The 18,564-nt window shown below is 38.3% G+C and overlaps 2 protein-coding genes across 2 annotated transcripts in view; one reads left to right on the top strand and one right to left on the bottom strand.

The window, feature by feature from the left end:
- Window positions 1-8,743: 8,743 nt before the first annotated feature.
- Window positions 8,744-17,793, bottom strand: LOC140929842 (5-formyltetrahydrofolate cyclo-ligase-like). The gene is made up of 8 exons (XM_073379536.1): window positions 17,652-17,793; window positions 15,584-15,673; window positions 15,352-15,371; window positions 15,149-15,261; window positions 13,912-13,988; window positions 12,228-12,254; window positions 11,107-11,170; window positions 8,744-9,171 (listed from the first exon to the last, which is right to left on the bottom strand). Exons 1-8 carry the CDS (start codon window positions 17,766-17,768, stop codon window positions 9,080-9,082), a joined length of 600 nt encoding a protein of 199 aa, XP_073235637.1. The 5' UTR covers window positions 17,769-17,793; the 3' UTR covers window positions 8,744-9,079.
- Window positions 17,794-17,932: 139 nt separating this feature from the next.
- The window catches only part of LOC140929841 (sugar transporter SWEET1-like), a 9,675-nt gene continuing 9,043 nt past the window's right edge, over window positions 17,933-18,564 (top strand). Inside the window, exon 1 of the mRNA XM_073379535.1 lies at window positions 17,933-18,047. Coding sequence (XP_073235636.1) covers window positions 17,980-18,047 — 68 coding nt within the window. The 5' untranslated portion in view covers window positions 17,933-17,979. The remainder of the gene's footprint in view (window positions 18,048-18,564) is intronic.

Raw genomic sequence — 18,564 nt, 5'->3', positions numbered from 1 at the left:
GAAAGAGCGCTCGAGCTAGTCCTACTCCGCATCACACATTAAATGAAGAGCGGAGCGCTCGTTTCACCGCCCAACATTTATCCGCCCTGCTTTTACCTTACTACGTCATTTCCGTAATCATCTGTTGCGGTGGACAGCAAGTGGACAGCAAACGGAAGTGCTGTCTCGAAGCCGTAAATTTCGGTCGCCGAAAATGAATTTGAATTATTTTTTATGCCGTTTTCCTACAGTATTTCGCAAATACATAAGAATTCTAGATCAGATTAGTCAAATCAGGAAATTTCATTGAATTTCATTTGAGTTTCAAAGATTCCAAAATCGGCCCAAGATTTGTTTCCTCGACATTTATCATCGCCTGTACAATAATATTAATGATGTACGAAATATCAAGTCATGGAAAAAAGGAAAAGAATCAGGCTGTTGAACACGAGAGGTAAATTAACGACGATTTGCTTGTTGTTTTTTACCTCATCATCGAAGTTCTGCTCATGAACATTCTTCCTTGTTTCAACATCTGATGTATTCACTTCTTTCAAAGTTATCAACGCTTTCAAACGACAGAATTCGTAGAACGAACCATTCCGAAAACGCTCGACATCTTTTAGTGTGGGTCTACCACGAATGGTGTGTGGATTTGTAAGTGTCATCACCGTATAATCCATTAATCTTTCCAAATTTTTCGTCTCAAAACATAAGATTCGGACAATTGCGCGTTGTTTTTCGAAGCGTTCACTGAGATTGAGAGCATCGTGTCGATTTTCATCCCCAGATTCTGCGCTACCATGACCCGGAACACGTCTTTACAAAACTATTCTTTCTGTCACGTTTAGCTGTATTTACTTTTTCGCACGTGATCGTGAAGATCAGAACCAAATTACCATAAGATCAGAGAGAGTTTACAGTTTTACTTTTTGTTATGTCTGTTTTGCACTTACGATTTTATCGGCTTACTATGTCATAAGCATGAAACGTAACCTGTTTTAACGCAAAAGACAAAGTCTGATTTCTTGCGTGGAAGAAAAGCACTTAAACGTGATAAACATTGCGCGTTATTCCAGTCATCCCCCAAAATAAACCACATGCTCATCACGAGACTCATTTCCATACAATGAAAGTCGTCACGATTCTTATCCCCAGTTTCCACGGTCTTCGCTAGGAACGCGGGACCTACAAACTAGGTCCCACCGAAAAAAAAAAACCGAACTGCATTTTAAGATTCTCGCTTTGCTAAAGCAAGCGAGACTAAATACGCAGAAGCTAAATTTAGCGGTAAAAGTAGAGCTAGTTGGCTACCGAATCCACAAAAAGCTTCTTTGTCCTGAACATTTCACCGATGATATAGAAAGAAAATACTTCCGTTCTGCGCTTAAACGACGACTTCCCAACCGGATGGTGATCTATTCAAAAGAGATAATAGTTTTGGCAGCTGTTTTAGGGCGGCCACAATTTCGTTGAAATCATAGCAGTTTTCCCGGAAAGCTCCACGGCCCACGGTATCTCAGTTAGCCTGAGTATCAGGCGTTTCTGGGGAAAAGGGGAAAGGCCTGATACTCAGGCTAGATCTTAGTCAATCTTTTACCCTTTCAACCTAAATAAAAATGATTAGTAAAAAGAATAGTGCTCTTATTTTTGACCCAAAAATTTTTGTACAAAATATACAAACAGACCAGAATCTTACTTTTCCATTTAAAAAACATGAAATATTCGGCGGCTTTGCCTATGCTTCTGATATGGGGCGAAAACTTACTTTCATATGACAACATGCGGGTTTTTTTTCGGACGCTCAGGAGGTCAAAGGATGTGATTTTTCATGAAAAAAAATATTCACAAAATTCTGCTTGACTTGTTCAGAAAATAATTTGTTTAATTTTTAATAATTAACTAACAGCTCACTGATTTATTAATTTGGGCTAACAACTGGGGAGGCCCGGGTACCCCAGCTAAAAAGACCGAAGGGCTCCCTGAACATTTTATTTGGGCGGCCGGCTAGATCTTTTAGGTTAAATTGCTTGGGAGCCCAAAGGGCTCCCTGAAATTTTCCCTTGAGGGCAGCCTTGAAGCCCTTTAGTTATTGGAAGTATGATACATTACATACTATTGTTGAATGTGGAAATGCATTTTTTGACGGAAATTAGTAAAGGGAATACACATTTAAGTGAACTACCTCATACTCTTAACATATATGGGGGTAATATTGATGTAAGTTTTGTTCTGAGTAGCAAAGGAGCCCTTGTGTGTAACTCATCTTCTATAGTTCCTTAACAGAACATCTCCGTCTCTCCTGCACACATTTGTTGCATACACTACTCAACTTTCCATTGCCATTCATCATACCGGTAATTCTTTCTTACACCAACACATCCAGCGTAAACGCCTTCCGGCGTCTTCCCGTTCTACTTTATTTTTTGAAGAGGAAAACGAAGGAAGCCAGGACAAAGAGGTCAAAGAGGACGTACTCGACTATAATTTGTTAATTTGACAATGCAGGAAAAAGTAAACTGCTTTAACGGGTAGAGTGAGGTGCGGGTTTGCGGAAATTTTATTCAGTGTTCAAAATCACGAGGCATATGAAAATGTGCTGTTTTTTAATTGCCGGTAGGTACGAAACCAGCAGCTGGCCCCGGTTGCTCGAAAGATGGTTAAACACCCTAACCGATGGTTACAAATTAACAGTGGGTTAGATTCGGTTGCTCAAACGCCAGTTAACAGTGGGTTAAATTTCTTCTAACTATGCGCTAAATTTAACGTACCTCGCTATGAGTGTTAGCTTGTTAACCATCGGTTAAAATGACGTGTGTTGCAAAATCAGTAAAACAACATGGCGGTTAATTTGCTTTTTCGCTGTGTTCATACTAGGCGTAAATGAATTTTAACCTCAATGACAACTTGATAGACGGACTCTCTGAAGCCGAGGTCAAGTCACGCTACAGATATTTAGTTTATTACCGACACGCTTGCTCCCAATCTCGAAAGACCAACCAAAAGAAACCATGCATTGAAACCCCAGGAACAGGTTCTTGTTGCCCTTCGTCGTTTTGCAAGTGGTAGTTTTTTGGAGGTGGTAGGTGATATTGTTGCACAGAGTCTTTTAAGTTATTTAATTGAATAATTAATATATTCAGCCATTTGATTTATTTAATTTAATTTTAATATTGATGCTGAAAAGCCCTTTTTAGGGATGCTCAATAAAGTGTATGTATGTATGTATGTATGTATGTATGTATGTATGTATGTATGTATGTATGTATGTATATGTATGTGTGTATGTATGTGTGTGTGTGTGTGTGTATGTATGTATGTATGTATGTATGTATGTATTTATGTATGTATGTACACCTAATTGCAATAAGGTTGTCATTGAAAAAAGCAAAAAGCAAAAAGCAACAAGTTAAATAGGAATTAATTAGCATGTAATTATCATAGCTTGCAACATACACAAACGTTCTCGAATTACAAAGCACATCGGATAACTACCAAAGAAATAATGGCTCCATTTTTTTTCAATAAATATAGCCTGGGGTAAATTCCAGGAACGCGACGCGTGTTTTAGATTAGTGCTAATAGTAGAAAAGCCAGTCTGAGTATGGTTTGCAGTGCACAACACCATCTGATCACAATTTTCAAGCAACAAATTAGAGGCGTAGGCAGGACTTTTCATCGCAGAGAGGGTAAGGGGGTCCTCCGCCAGTTCCTCACCTGAGCCACAAACCAAGCTTCGTTTGTCAGGACATAACAGATTGGCGACTGAACGTGCGACAACTGAGACATAACATTGCTCGCGTCAATTTACCCTTTTCTTTCTCGAATTGTGCGACTTCTTTTGATGAAATATGTTGGCTCTAAAATGACTATGGCGCCTGTCTATCTTACAGCGCGGAATTACAGAATTATCTCTTACTGTTGTGAATGAATTCTTAAATTATTGTTAAATACTGAATTAAAATACGCAAATGTAAGTCACATGGCTAATTTATTCCTATTTGGCTTTTTTGCTTTTTGTTTTTTTCCTATGACAACGTTATTGCAATTAGGTGTATGTATGTATGTATGATACAGTGGGTGGCATTCCAAAATGCACGGTTTCCAGAATCGTCAGCAGAGTTTCAACAGCCCTCGCTTGAAAGCAGCACCAGTTCATAAGATGGCCATCAACAGCCCCAGAAAGGCAAGAGATAAAGCAAGGCATTTTATGAAAAGGGCTTTGCGGAGTCATTGGCTGCATCGATGGGACGCATATACGTATTCAAGGGCCAAGTCCTCACTAGAGCGATTTTGTGAACAGGAAAGGGTTCCATTCGATCAACGATCAAGCGATTTGTGATCACAAAGGTAAGGACCCGGGTTTATTGAATTGTTGACATTTATTGAATGAAACTTACTTCCTAATTGCGTTTGAGGTACGAGAACTGAACAGCCCCGAAACGATCCCCAACCCTGAAATGATCCCCAAATCGACCCCCAAATGATACCGACCCCGAAATGATCCCCATTTCTCTTCACGTCGACCCCGAAATGATCCCCAATTAATTGTTGGAATGGAACTTGTATTCCGTCACGGAATTATTGCAGATCTGTTGCAGCGTTTACGTTCTTAAATCGCGTTTAACATTTCGCTACAAACTGAAAACGTTACAGTCAAGAACAGTATTTTTCCTTCTTCCCTTCACATGAGACCCCGCGCGCGCCTCAACCTAATCCCCAATCGTCTCTCATCCCGAAAAACACTTAAATAGCGACTGGGTACGAGTCTGAGTCAAGAAGACTTTAGCAGCGACTGATCAAACAAAGTGAAATAGAGTTTAGTTGCAATATTTCGACTGGCCAATACCAGTCTTCATCAGGTTCATTGAGATATCACGAATTCAAAGAAATGTATATATGAAGTAAAATTATGACCGGAAATTACATAATATGACGTGGTATGGTGGCTACTTTAAAAGACAAGATAACAAAAAAATAAAAGATATAGTATATATACATTATATAGTTAAAGTTCATCACGTTTATTGATGCCCAGAGGCTCAGTTGTCTTAGCTTTATGGATAAGGTGGGCTTCACGTGCTTTCCTGAAAGAATCACGCCCATTTTTAAGTTTTTCAATAGGAATCAAAAGCATATGATTGTCGGAATGATTACTGGTTAGAAAGTGTTCTGAAACTGCAGTATGGATGTAATTACCAGTAGGGTGGAGTATAGGTCGTCTGTGTTCATTAAAACGGTCTTTGAGGCGACGTTTAGTTTCTCCAATACATTGTAGATTACACAGGCGACATTGAATCAAATAGATAACATTAAAAGTTTCAAAAGTGAGTATGAGATTTGATGTGGTGGGTCTCACCTGTAGAATGAAAAGTGTATTCGCGGCTACGACAAAACCTTTCTTAAGATGCAAATACAACGAGCTTCCGACATTCTTCGCACTGACGCACTTACAAACAAACCCAAGACTCAGACTGAAACCTGCTAAAGTCTTCTTGACTGTAACGTTTTCAATTTGATCTATTTTGACTGATCACGATCTCTTTGGATCCGACGTTGAGCAAGATTGATCGTACACGGTATTTGCAGTGTTTTTTTTTTTACCTTAATTAAACATTTCGCTACAGTTAATGGGATTTTTTACAGCTTTTGTCATCTAATCGCCTTTATGTATACTTTTGCATCTTCAACATCATTTTAAGGGACCGGTCATTATTTATCACCTGGGGGGGGTCGGAGGATTTTGGGCTAAACACGATGAAATTTAGCCGATCCCCCCTTTAAATGTTATTTTATTGAAGTGATCCCCCCTCATAACTATATATAACTTTCGTGATCCCCCCCCCCCCAATGTCTTTGTACCCATATTCACCTTTCGACGTGTATATTTAGTGTTTTAAACGTTCATATACAGGTATAGTATTTCTAACCATGATGTACTTACAGCATAATAAAGCCGTTATCGCGCAGTCTTTTTTTAAAAGTGTCTCTTGACGAGGCTCAAGAGGCAAATGAAGTTGTTGAATGGGATGATGAGGCTCAAGATGAGGCAGATGAAGCAGTTGAATCGAATTTAGTATAGAGCTGACACAGGACGCCCATTCCTGGAGAGGCGATAAATGGTTTATGTTTAAACAAACACGCTTTTTACAATGTTTCAGTTATCAGAAGTTTATATAGTTCACAATTTAGAATTCACCTGTCATGTTTAAAGATGAATATTAGCTAAGTCATGAGCACGTTATAAAAGGAAAAATATAAAAGCGTTAAAACAAAGCTTTCTCGATATAAATTGAAATGCACACATTCGCCAGTGTGACAGACTTCCGTTTTTTAAATAAAGTTGTGTTAATAGAACAAATTGAGATTGCAAATGCCATCATCTCCCAGCAGAATGGGCACATCTATGTTGTATGCTTTCAAACTGGCATTGTTCAAGCAGATTTGAGTGGTCCCACCTCTGAATCCTTCCAAAATTTTCAGTGATCCCCCCTTTTGGGCTCTCAGTTACGACTGATCCCCCCCTCTGTTCTCCTAAAAATCAAGTGATCCCCCCCAAAATCCTCCGACCCCCCCCAGGTGATAAATAATGACCGGTCCCTAAGATTTTAAAAAGTGTTAAAACACCATTTTTAAAATTCAATATCCAAGGCATGCAGTTTTAACATCATTTTTAGAATTTAACATCTATGCAGTTTTCTCTATAACCCAAGTAATAATTTTAAAAAATGTTATGTTTCTTGATATTATCAGTTGCAGTTCATGGTGTTCCTAAAAATATACTAGACTTTGTGTATTGTTTTGATAATAATATTTTCCGGCGTTTAATCCAGTTCAAAGTGGAATCCAAAATTAATGTCATGTGGGCAAGTGAAGATTATTAGTGAAGCTTAAGTTATAATGTTGTGCATTTTGCACGATTCATAGTTCTAGGATATCATTCCATTCCTAAAATTAAATGGGGATCATTTCGGGGTCGGTATCATTTCTGGGTCGATTTGGGGATTATTTCAGGGTTGGGGATCATTTCGGGGTTGTACAGTACCTTCAATCTTATTGGCTCCTGCAAGAGAAATCCGAACACACAAAGCCACAAAGATACATACGCTCAAACCATTGACATATGAGCTATTTTGAAAAAATAGCTCGTATGTAAGTTAGTTCGTTTGTTTGTTTAGAAACTTGCGTTCACTTACCTGGTGGTCCACATACCTTCCTCTGTAGGCTGGTTAGTTCAGTTACTAATACACCTCAGTTTGCTGTTCATCACGAGAAAATATGCAATCGTTTGCGTGCAACGGCGATCAATTACGCGAAGAGACATTCATTAGCGCGAAAATACGAACATTTGCGCATAAATCAGATTCAATAGCGATTTTTGCATTTTAATCAACATTTAATAACACTTTTGGACATTCATATGCGTCATTCGGCATACAAAAGAGAAAAAATATACTTTCATTTGTTCTAGTATGCAAGTCATTAACACCATCTTGAAAATCAATAGGGACAATAGACAAACACCAAGTGCATATACCATTTATTAACATTTCTGTCACACTGTTTGCAATTCAATAGAATTCCTGGACGGCCTTAGCGTGAATGAGACAAACATTAATGCACGCAGTTGTACAACCAATTACCCGTTCTTTAAATTCAGTAAACAAAAATCGATTTTCAATTGAATAGTACCTATTTAAAATTATTTTGTCCTGAATTTTAGTCTATCCCTCAATAAACTCTCTGTTTAAACATCTTGGCAGGTAGGTCAGTGCATTAAACGGTACCATTGAGCACATTTAGCTGCGGTCACGGTGTCGATGTTTCTGTGTAGAGCGTCAAGAAGTTGTTGTGTTTGAATATCCTCTAGTGGCATTCTTCGGGCTCTTGCTTCATCTCTGTTGTCCATAAGTCTTTGAATTTCAGGACGGAAGATGTCGACCTTGATGGCCGCTTTAAGACTGCTTATTGCCTGTTTGAGAGGGAGGCAGGGGTGGGAAGCATAAGATTTGTACGTATGGGGCGGGGGAAATGGCCGAATCTCGGTGGGCTGGCACTCTGTCAGACGTAAAGATTACCCATTTCTTGGGATCCATATTTTTCCTTGCTCGTAGCGAAACGCGCAGCCTTCATTACACCAACAGCGTGATAGGTGATATTGCCATGGTCATATGCATATAGTCAAGTCTCAACCTTGTTGGCCGCACACTTGGCGTTACGCCCCCTCTCCCTTTCCAACCGACACTTTCTTTACTGATTCTCTCAATTTTAGCAACAAAACATTAAGTCTTCGCTTTTTTTTTTTCTCGCATGCGTTTGCATTTTTCTGCCAAATGAATCCAGGTATGCATGACTTACATTTACTCAGAAAATGTAGCAAATGAGCCTGTTAGTGTTAAAAAATCAACACTTCCATCTTACTTACTGTTATTTAGCAATTATTGGATGACGCTTAGTACGATACTAAGAATTATGCAGTTCGAGGATGCCTATACTGGTCTATTCTCAAAGAAAACTGCAAAATAGCCTGTATTTCTGCGCAGGTCAAGAACGCGCGAGCGATGACACGAGAGATCTGAGAACGCGTGTGATGCTTGGGCGCTTTTCGCAAACACCTCTTGCTATGGTAATCTGCGTATCACAAAACACATTTTAAAAAAACAAGCAAACAAAAAGCAAGAGTGTTTCGCAGCCTTTTTTCTAAGAGTTTTTTTGCAATAGTAAACTTTGTCCTATGATACTGTTTACTTTTCAGATGGAATGATAATGAACTAACTGCAACTCAATATTGCCTCTCCAATGGTTTCTAGTAAGTCGGTTTGCTGTCAAGCTGTTTCCTGACAAAACCCTTAAAACTGAGGTTCTCCGTTCATTTTCAGATTCATTTGAAATTTTTTTTTGTAGTTTAATAAGCCTCTAGAAGTATTAAATAGGCAAGGATTTATTCAACCTTCAATTTTACTATAAAATCTTTTGGCTTCCTATGTCTCTGTGATAAAAAAGTTATTGCCTTTTACAACTAGTATTTAGAAACATTTAGTAATAAATTTCATGTAATAAAATAAGTGTCTATTTCAGGTTAATTACAGTCTGACATATCCTAATCCGGCTGAAATGAGATCACGTGATCTAACGTCATGTCTCGTTCTGTGACGGGAAGCTCATTGCAGAGTTGAGTACTAAACGCCAAACCTGCAAAAAATAGAAGAACTGAGTGATCTTCAGCTATCGTGTAGAATTCTACATTATTATATGGCTGAATCCGCGAGAAAAAATGAAGTGAAATCTGTATTCTGATTTGCTACACGAGCGGGCAAGATGGGACCACCTCGCCCATTCGGGATTACCTCTTTGGTCCCAAAGAAAAAAATTCTCTTTTTGTCCTGAACATAAATCCTTTATGGACCAAGCTTGTTAAGTCAACATGTCTGGATATTGGCCTCATTCCCTCTTGCGTTTTTATTTTAACCTTCACTTCGTCTCGGTCAATAAAAACGCAAAAAATAAAATTGGCAATATCCGGCCATCTTGACCTCACCCTTGGTCAATAACGCATGTCTTAAACTTTTAATATCAGCATGCAGATTCTCTGCACTGTTTTCAAAATATTTCCTATTGTACTGATAACATGGATTAGTTGAACAATTAGAACCTTTCTTAGTAAATGACTTTTACGTTTGATTACGTAGTGATAAGTTAAGGAGAAATGACATTATATCTTAGAGACCAGGTCTGAAAACGGGTGTGAAAAATGACATTTTTTGGTCTCAAATAGGGTCAGGATTTGGAGAACTGGGCAGCACACCCCCACCAAGAATAACAGGATAACCCCCCCGCCCCCCGGGTCACTCCTAAGGGCTAGAGGTCGTAGTATCAGTATCCTAAGAAGTTAGCCTGGAAGTTAGCCGAGATGAATGCAATCATTTTAATAATGATAGTCTCTTAATAGAGACTATCTTCCCTAAAATACTGTTTAATGCTACATTCACACGGCACTGGACGAATTTTTGTGGATTTAGGTGTTCATAGGGAACCACTTAAAGGTGTTTGAAAAGCTGCGTGTCTGGAAAAAAATTTTCAGCTGGTCAAAAATTTGTACGCTGCCGTGTGAACGTAACCTAAGTATATCATAATAAACAGAAAAAGAAAAGAAAAAAAATAAAGAAAGGAACTCATTAATGCACATTTGTGTACACACACTACAACAGGTCACAGGGCAAAGTTCTTGCAAGGAAGTGGACCTAACGTTCAATGCCATACGCTAATGTACTTATTGAGCGAGGGCCATTTCAAGAAAGCCATAGATCACTCAAACGCAGTGGCCCCTAAACCAGAAACCCTGAAAAAAGACAATATATAGGAAACACAGCCTATTCCACAAACGTTCTTCAATTTGAATGAAGTACAAGGCGAAAAAACTTTTCTAACGTTTTTTTCTTTGTGTTGCAGAAGCTAGTAAGCAATGCTTTCGTATGAAGACTTTCCGGAAATCTTTTATTTTTTTCCTGGTTGGTTAGGTAACCTCGCGACTCGCTCGCTTAGTCACCGCGACTTCATTAGAAAGACTGCTCTCGATCGAGAACTTATGAGAAGTCGACTTGAAACAAGTCTATTTTGCACAATATGAGAACTTATGCAGATCTCGGAAGGTGTTACCCACAGAGGCCTGATAACACCCTCCGAAATCTGCTTAAGTCTTCATTTCGTACAAAGGCAGAATTCAATAATTTATTATTCATGAAAATATTTCCAGGCTCAAAACATTCTTAACTCAACATAGACTTTCTTCAAAACCTCTTTCTCGGCACTTTCAGCCTGATATAAACAAATGCTTATTTCCTGCAGATATTCCTCAATAAGCACTTGTGAAATCCACCGAGCTGTATTTTTGTGTATTCCTGCGATTATCTTTAGTCAGTAATTTGGCTTTTTCTTCTTTGCATAGCTGTAAACTCTTTAACTTCTTTATTGGGTTCAGATTGGCCAAAACGGCTGAGTTGCCGCGTTGGTTTCTTATGTGACGTCAGTTATAGATAATTTTGGAATTATTTCATCATTGACGTCATGGCTGACGTCAACGCAGCGAGTAGGACACAAACTGCTAAAAATATTTTGATATGTACATACCAATTAAAAGAGGCTTCTTTTCACACTTTTCGATGCACTTCATAATATAAGTGTCGTAATATCCCTGCAATTGCCAACAATGAAATGTTATGAAACAAAACACGCCATAGAAGACTCTCATCCGTAAAATTTTCATTGTAACTGAATGTTGACCAGAACTAGTGAACAAAAAATGAAGACGATGAACTCGCAATTCTTCAGCCTCGTTCACAGGCATCCTTGGAGGGTATAGCTTGCTATGCAAGCTACGCAAGATGGCATAACCTGTCTTCATTTAGTTCCCCCAGTCTCTGTTTCAAAACGAGGCTAAGAGCAAAGCCATTGATATAAATATCATTTTTAATTCTCATGCAACATGTAAACGAAACTCATTTCCAGAAGAAAGATTCTGCCCTTCGCCTGAACTCGGAAATGACCTTTTTTTCAAAAACTCTAATTCCAAAGGAGAGGAACGAAAATAACCGGAAATGGTACGCCTATTCACCTAGTGTGCTTGGTTCCAAGCCCCCTTCTTACATAATGTGAACTGGACAAGTAACAAGGCTGAACAAAGTATATACTTTTCACCATAGCTCTCTCCTTTAGGGTTGTGACAATGTAACATCGACCCAGGGGAGGTTTTGTGTCCAACGGGTTTAGCGAAAACAAAGAAAGTGGTAGGTACTTCATATATGATTCCTATAGTATACCGAGATATAGATTCTTATAGTACACCACATCTAGATCTTACAGTGTACCGAGGTACTTGGCTTACTTGTGTGTCTTGGGTTGCTTGACTGTCTTGGCCTACTTCACTTACTTGGCTTAATTGTGTTTCTTGGATTGCTTGTGTGTCTTAAGTAACTGAAGTAGGCCAAGACAGTCAAGTAATTCAAGACACACAAGTAAGACAAGTACCTCGGTACACAATAAGAAAGATGCGGTACACTATAGGAATCTATATCTTGGTACACTATAGGAATCATGTGTGAAGAACCTACCAAAAGCTTTAGGGTTAGTGGGGTTTCTCAGTCTCGACTTCCTTTACATGTGAAATCTTGCATCCTCTCCATTACATGACAAAGTTAACCTTTTTCACGAGTACAAAGTTCAATTTGTTCTACCTTAAGGTCAGTACATACCTTTCCTCGACCAAGACGTAGGCCCCCCTTCAACAGAAAAAAGAAAAAAAGCGAATAAGTTCTGTGTGAATTCTCTTATCACTTGTAAAAGCATTAACAGTCTATATCGCATTCAATGTTGATACCTCCCCTCGGGTAAGGACCTACCTTTTCTTCTTAACATTGAAGAATTTCATAAAACTGCACTCACCCCTTAAGACTTTCATAAAATATGGGTCTACCCCCGAAAATATGGGTTTACCCCTGAAGAATATGGTGAAAAGTTGATTTTTCCTTATGTTCACCCCTGAAGATTTTGTTAAAAATTAAAGCTTCTACTCCAAGGAATCCATATGCACTGCCCCTAAAGAAATCCTCAAGTTTTATAACTTACCAATGAAGAATTCCATGGGTCCTCAACCAGGAAGGGGGGGGGGGTGCAGGTGTTAAATGCAATAGCCCAATATATACAAAACTCTTAATTACTGTTTACACAAGCCAACAAAACCACACCTTCCATAAGCAGCCACTCGGGATGAAAATTTACTTTCTAAATGATGGGCAAGGTTCACCTTGCTTAGTGACTCATCTAAGCTTCTAGTAACCATCCATTTGCCTAGCTTATTAACCACATAAGAAGGGTAGATGATGAGTTTTTTCATCGGGAAGGGCATAGAAATCAATATGAACTTTGCGTCAGTGAATTAGGAGTGGTGTAGGCGAGCTGCCTCTCTTTTTTTTGTTAGCAATAGTTTTACAGAAAATGAGGTAATGAGATAAATGAGATAAATATATCAGGAGTAGTATAGTAGGCACCCAATTATCCATTATTTTTTGCGCGAGAATCTCATTAACTTGCATAGGAATACATTAATGCCGACGATGTCATAGCCTTTTGTCTTAATCTCATGAATGGTAAAATACACAGGAATCTCATCATCTTCTCTTTTTTGTATTTCTAATACAATAGAAACAATAGACCCACCATCCTTGACCGGTTTTGTAAATGTCTTGGTTTTCCAATGGTTGATTAGAAAATATGAAACGTTTTCAGTGATTAATTCATGGTGTCTGAGGAATAAACTCAAACTTGCCTGTGACTTCAAATCACTGAGTCTTAAAATGATCATACAAGTTCTATTTCCTTCTGCTGTTATTGTCCTAGTTCCGGTTCAAGGATTCTTGGCGCCCAAATTATGTATATTAATGAGGGCAAAGGCAAACTAGGTCATTTTAGAATGAAAGACAATTTTCCAATGCTCATCCACAATTTATTTCTTTCTCTTTTCATTCTATTTTTATTTCTATTTTTCTGTGCAAGTTAATGAGATTCCTGCCCAAAAAATGGATAATTTGGTGCCTACTATACTACTATCAGTTAACAAAAAAGGAAAAGCTTTTGATTTGATTATTTGATTTCAGGTCCGAAAAAATACCAGCACTTTCGAGAAATGGGCCTCAGGTCATGGTGTTTGTGTTGAACAAAAGGTGGTCTAAAATGCTCAGTATATTGCACAACTGGCTGAACTAGTAAATAAAAAATTAATAAACAAACAAATGGAAAGCAGGCTCTGGGATGAGATTTTGTCTGGCCAAACATAATGCTAAGAGGAAGAGAGAGTGGCCACATCCGCAAAAAAACATCTGATAAAAAAAACATTGCTTATTGTGTTTAGAGCCTAATTGACAAAAGTTAATAGCTAACCTTTGTGAATCCAAGTCCAGGAACGATAATTAGATCAAGCCCCCCAGTTGATATTGCTTCTTCTCTTTCATCCTGTTCTGAAGAAGAAACCTACTTTATTATATAGATACTGATGAAATACCAGGATTTTTCCTTTTACTAAAAAATCATATCTTCATCGCACGCAGTGAAGATACTATTTTTACCTTTCACGTGTGAGGATATTGGTGTCGCCATGGTTACTAATATGATTAGCCAATTATAAGAATTACAAGAGGTTTTATGTAGGAATTTCATCAGTATCTTTAAAATATACAGAACATTACATAGCCGCTTGGGGATACGAATTTTATCTTTTGTTGCTGAAATTATCTCTCCCTCGTTCACTTCGCTCCCTCGTGAGAGATACTTTCAGCACTCAAAGATAAAATTCATATCCCTGCGCGGCCATGTAATATCCTCTATGTATTTCACTTAAAGTGTTCTTAGCCATGACAAATCTTTAAACTTGGAAAAGTTCATAGATGTTCCCTAAAGTGTTGCCTGATGCTCAATTTGGGCCTTAAGAGCTCAGTTGGTATTTAACTAGTGTCCAAAGTACTGAAATTCTTTACAAAGTCATAACAAGGCATTTCAAACTTTTCAAAGAGATTTCCTTGCAGATTTGGTTGAGAGAATTTTAATGACACCAAAACCTTTTCCCTTAGGTGATCACTCTATTAATTATCATAATTTTTTCTCCTTTTTGCACTGATATTGTTAAGAGAAAACTGATGCTGGTCACTCTTGAGACTTAAAGAGGGGAGGGCAAGCTTATAATCCTGACCCTGTGATCAATCATTTTTGGTGTTCATGAATCGTGATAAACTGAAAAACTACTCTGTGAATCGTGACTGAGGTGCACTCTGTGAAACGTGAACTGCCAAAATCCTTGATTGTGTACATGTACATTAAGGATCAATTGAAGACAACAAATCATTATTTTGGCCAAACAACCTTAACTATCATCTGGTGGCTTGATTTAACCTCCCTTTTGAGTCTTCACACTTCAGTGCGCTCAGACCCACCTTCAGCTGGCTTCCCTAGGGAATTTATAGCTGCACCCAGATCACCTGAACACGTAGCTGAGATCAAAGGTCAATAATTACACTATTTGTTTCTTGACTTGTGAAACTCGTGTAAATTGTTGTTCATGAACTCATGACCAGACACCCCCTTGCCCCCCCTCCTTAAAGGATCAATTGAAGTTACTTATAACCTGCTGGTTGTTTAATGTTCCAGGCAGTGACTGGTAGAGACATCATATCCTCCATGGAGTTAAGTTTGACCATGTTCATATTAGGACCAATATACCGGGGAATGAAACAATCTCTGAAAATATATCAAACAAATGAAATAAATGAAATGAAAGTTGTCTGTAATGTCATTAATGCTTCATACATTTATTATCATTTCACTTACTTTTTTGTCTTGAAAATATCCTGCAATTAACAGGGAAAAGAGAACCAACATTAGCCATAAAAGTGATCTTTTATTTAAAATAATAATATTAGTTATTTCCTACTGTGAATTTCAAAACTAAAATGAAAATCACCCAAGAAAAAACTTAGGCAGTACTGTGGTCATATATATGCTGTTCTGGAGGTAGAAATATCAACCAAAGATTTCTGTAGAGATGTATGTTATTATTAACCTTCAGAATTCCCTCAGTCTGCACTTCAGAGGGCATGCTAAGATAAACAGAAATTCTCTTGCTTGACTTGTACTCTTCCATTCCAAGTAACTAAAGAAAAAAAATGAAAGATATGATTTCAAGGATATATAGACCAAAGAAAAAGTTAACAGTTACTCTAATGAAACTGTCTATGGACATGTCCATATCTTTTCAATCTTTTCACTTTTGACAACTTCTAACTTCTTTGTTAAACCAGGTATGATATAAGGGACAACCGAAAAAAAAAGCGGATCACTTTAGGTTTCTGGGAAACTGCCCACCTACCCATCCCCTAAGCCATCATTTTGCCCTAAGTGAGAAGTAAGTGTTAATGTTAACTTAGGGGAGGGGTAGTTGGGCAGTTTCCCAAAAACCTAAATTGATCCAAAAATGCTTTCCATTATAGAGGTCCTGTTAGGGTCAAATTCTGACAAGTGACATGGCCTTGAAACAGTGACATAAACTGTGACACATGTCATCGGCCATCCCCTGGGGGGACCCCAAGGAAGGGGGGGGGACTTTGTAAAGGATTCTGTGAAAGAGCTTTACCTCCCCCTCTTTGATGGGGGCACAGAGCAATCAAAGTTAAGAACTTGCCCCTCCCAGATGGATATCATATTGAACAACATGAAACCACAGTAAACATGATGACTCAGCTTACCTGATCAGAAGAAGCATTTTACATAACAATTCTTGCTTTGCAACCACGTGACAGGGTGGCCATGTTGGGGGTCAACACAACAGAATTTTTTCTCGAAGAATTTACATGAAAATGGAGTTTAGTTCCCAGAGGAGAGAAATGCGCTTGTTCTTGACCACCAACATGGCTGTCATGACGTCATGTACAAACCAGCAATACCTGAGATTATGTGGTCTTCCATGTTGTGAGCCCCTCACTATGAGGGGATCTTCTGGACAATTACCTTATTAAAGGAAATTAACGCTCCATGAAATTAAAGCGAATCGTTAAAATTCGTGTTAATTTAAGTCGCGTTAATTTTGTCGAGCATTGATTTCCGCGCTCTTAATTTCCAGTATTTTAACCCTAATTTTGGAACCTGTCCAGACATTCTTGACACCTAAAAAACATTAACTACAAGCTTTCTTTCTTTCCATTTACCCTTTATTTTTCATCTTTCACAAAAGCTAAGGAGAAGGTTAACAATATTTCGAGTTCATGTTCATCGTTGTCAGTGTCAGAAGTGAGGTCAATATCTTCTCCTTTGATTTCGGCCAAGATAGATTTCGAATCGTCAACATAGTCTTTCTCGACAGAATATGAGAATCACGTTAATTTCCTTTAGTATGAAATTCTACCTCCTCTCTCGCGTTAATTTTCTGTATTCGAAAGTCGTTTTCCATTAAATTCACGTTAATTTAAGTCACATTAATTTCCAATACCTTAATTTCATGGAGCGTTAATTTCCTATAATAAGGTAGTCTATATATCCTTGATTTCAGACAACTTGAAATCAATCTAATTTCTTTCGACAAAGCTCCCAGTTTTGGGTGCAAGGATGTGGTAAACTTCCCCCACCTCGAGGGTAAAATGATCTTTCAAATCCCCCTATGAGTCCCTGTACAAAGTTGTATTTGCCCGGGGTCCCCCCAGGGGATGGCGGATGATAGGTGCATAAAAGACTGGATGAAATGGTGGTGAGCGATATAAAGATGGGTTGAATTCCGAAAGGAAACTGGCCAACTTACTCCAACTGTTGTGGAGTTTCGCTGCCAGAGTTTGTATCGAAACAACTTGTAACGAAACATCTATGATCGAAACGACCAGTTTCCACCTTTCATACAGCCTTGTAGCTAGCAGCTTGTTGAATAAATTGTAGGCCATTTTACAGTTATGGAAGGAAGTGAGGCTGAGGGTGACCTTGTTTTGATACAAACCTTCTCTGCTTTGTTATGGAAATTGTTCTTGAAAAATACTACTTAACATAAAGAATAACTTGATTTACATAATAAAGCAGGAAGGTTTGTATCAAAACAAGGTCACCCTCAGCCTCGCTTCCATCCATAACTGTAAAATGGCCTTACTTACCTTGTTCACGATTGATGCCGACTCTTTTAATTTGACAACATCAGACATTCCGGCAATTCTTTTCTTTAGTTCACGTCGTAACGCTTTCTTGGCCTGGTGTATTGCAACTTGTGCCATATTCTAATACAAGAAAAAAGAAACGTTGCAATAGTGCGCAAAAGAACCCATTGCATTTGAATGTACGACTGCAATTTCGATCAGGCGTTCCTATATCTTGCGTTCTCCTTGGACCCAATCTCCCGATCCCAGGCCTGCCATCGGCCAGAGAGGTTTTTGTTTTTGGTCGAAGGATGCCTTTGAACCACTTGAAAGTTTTCACTCGTTGTTCATGGACATAACACATATAATTTCATGGAGTGCAACGTTGTCACAGTTTGGTCTTCTTTCAACAGGGATGTAAGTACGGATCATTAATTTTGTAAATATTTTTTTTGTAAACTGAGTAGAGAAAAAGAACGCTTCATCGCCACGCGTCTAAATTAAAAATGCGGTCAAGGTGTCTTTTTCCCTTTTTTCTGGGCTTGAGCTTTGCTTATTCCATCTAGAAGTTGATTTCAATTAAGAACAGTTCTAGCGTGAAAAATCAAGAAATTTTGTAAAGGGTTTTTGGTTTTAATTTCGCGTGAACCTGTGAATACCTGATTAAATGGTCTTTCCCTTGGCAACTCGAAATGATGATTATTTGTCGCTTGTTCATTGGTTGATTAACTTAATTAAGCTTTCTTTCTTTTTTTTGTGATAAAGTGCTAAAGTTGAAATTTGATCGTGGTATATCGTTCCTGTTGTGAGTTTGAGTGGTAGAAAAATTTTGTTGTGACCTATACAATAGGCCATTTGCACTAAGAGATCATGTGACATCATTTTTATGAAAATGAAAGTTATATGATTTTGCCTTCAAGAGACAATTAGTGGG

This window comes from Porites lutea, chromosome 3 (assembly GCF_958299795.1).
Source record: "Porites lutea chromosome 3, jaPorLute2.1, whole genome shotgun sequence".
Taxonomy (NCBI): Eukaryota; Metazoa; Cnidaria; class Anthozoa; order Scleractinia; family Poritidae; genus Porites; species Porites lutea.
Note: the sequence above shows the minus strand (reverse complement) of the source record. Positions and strands in the feature narration are given on the sequence as shown.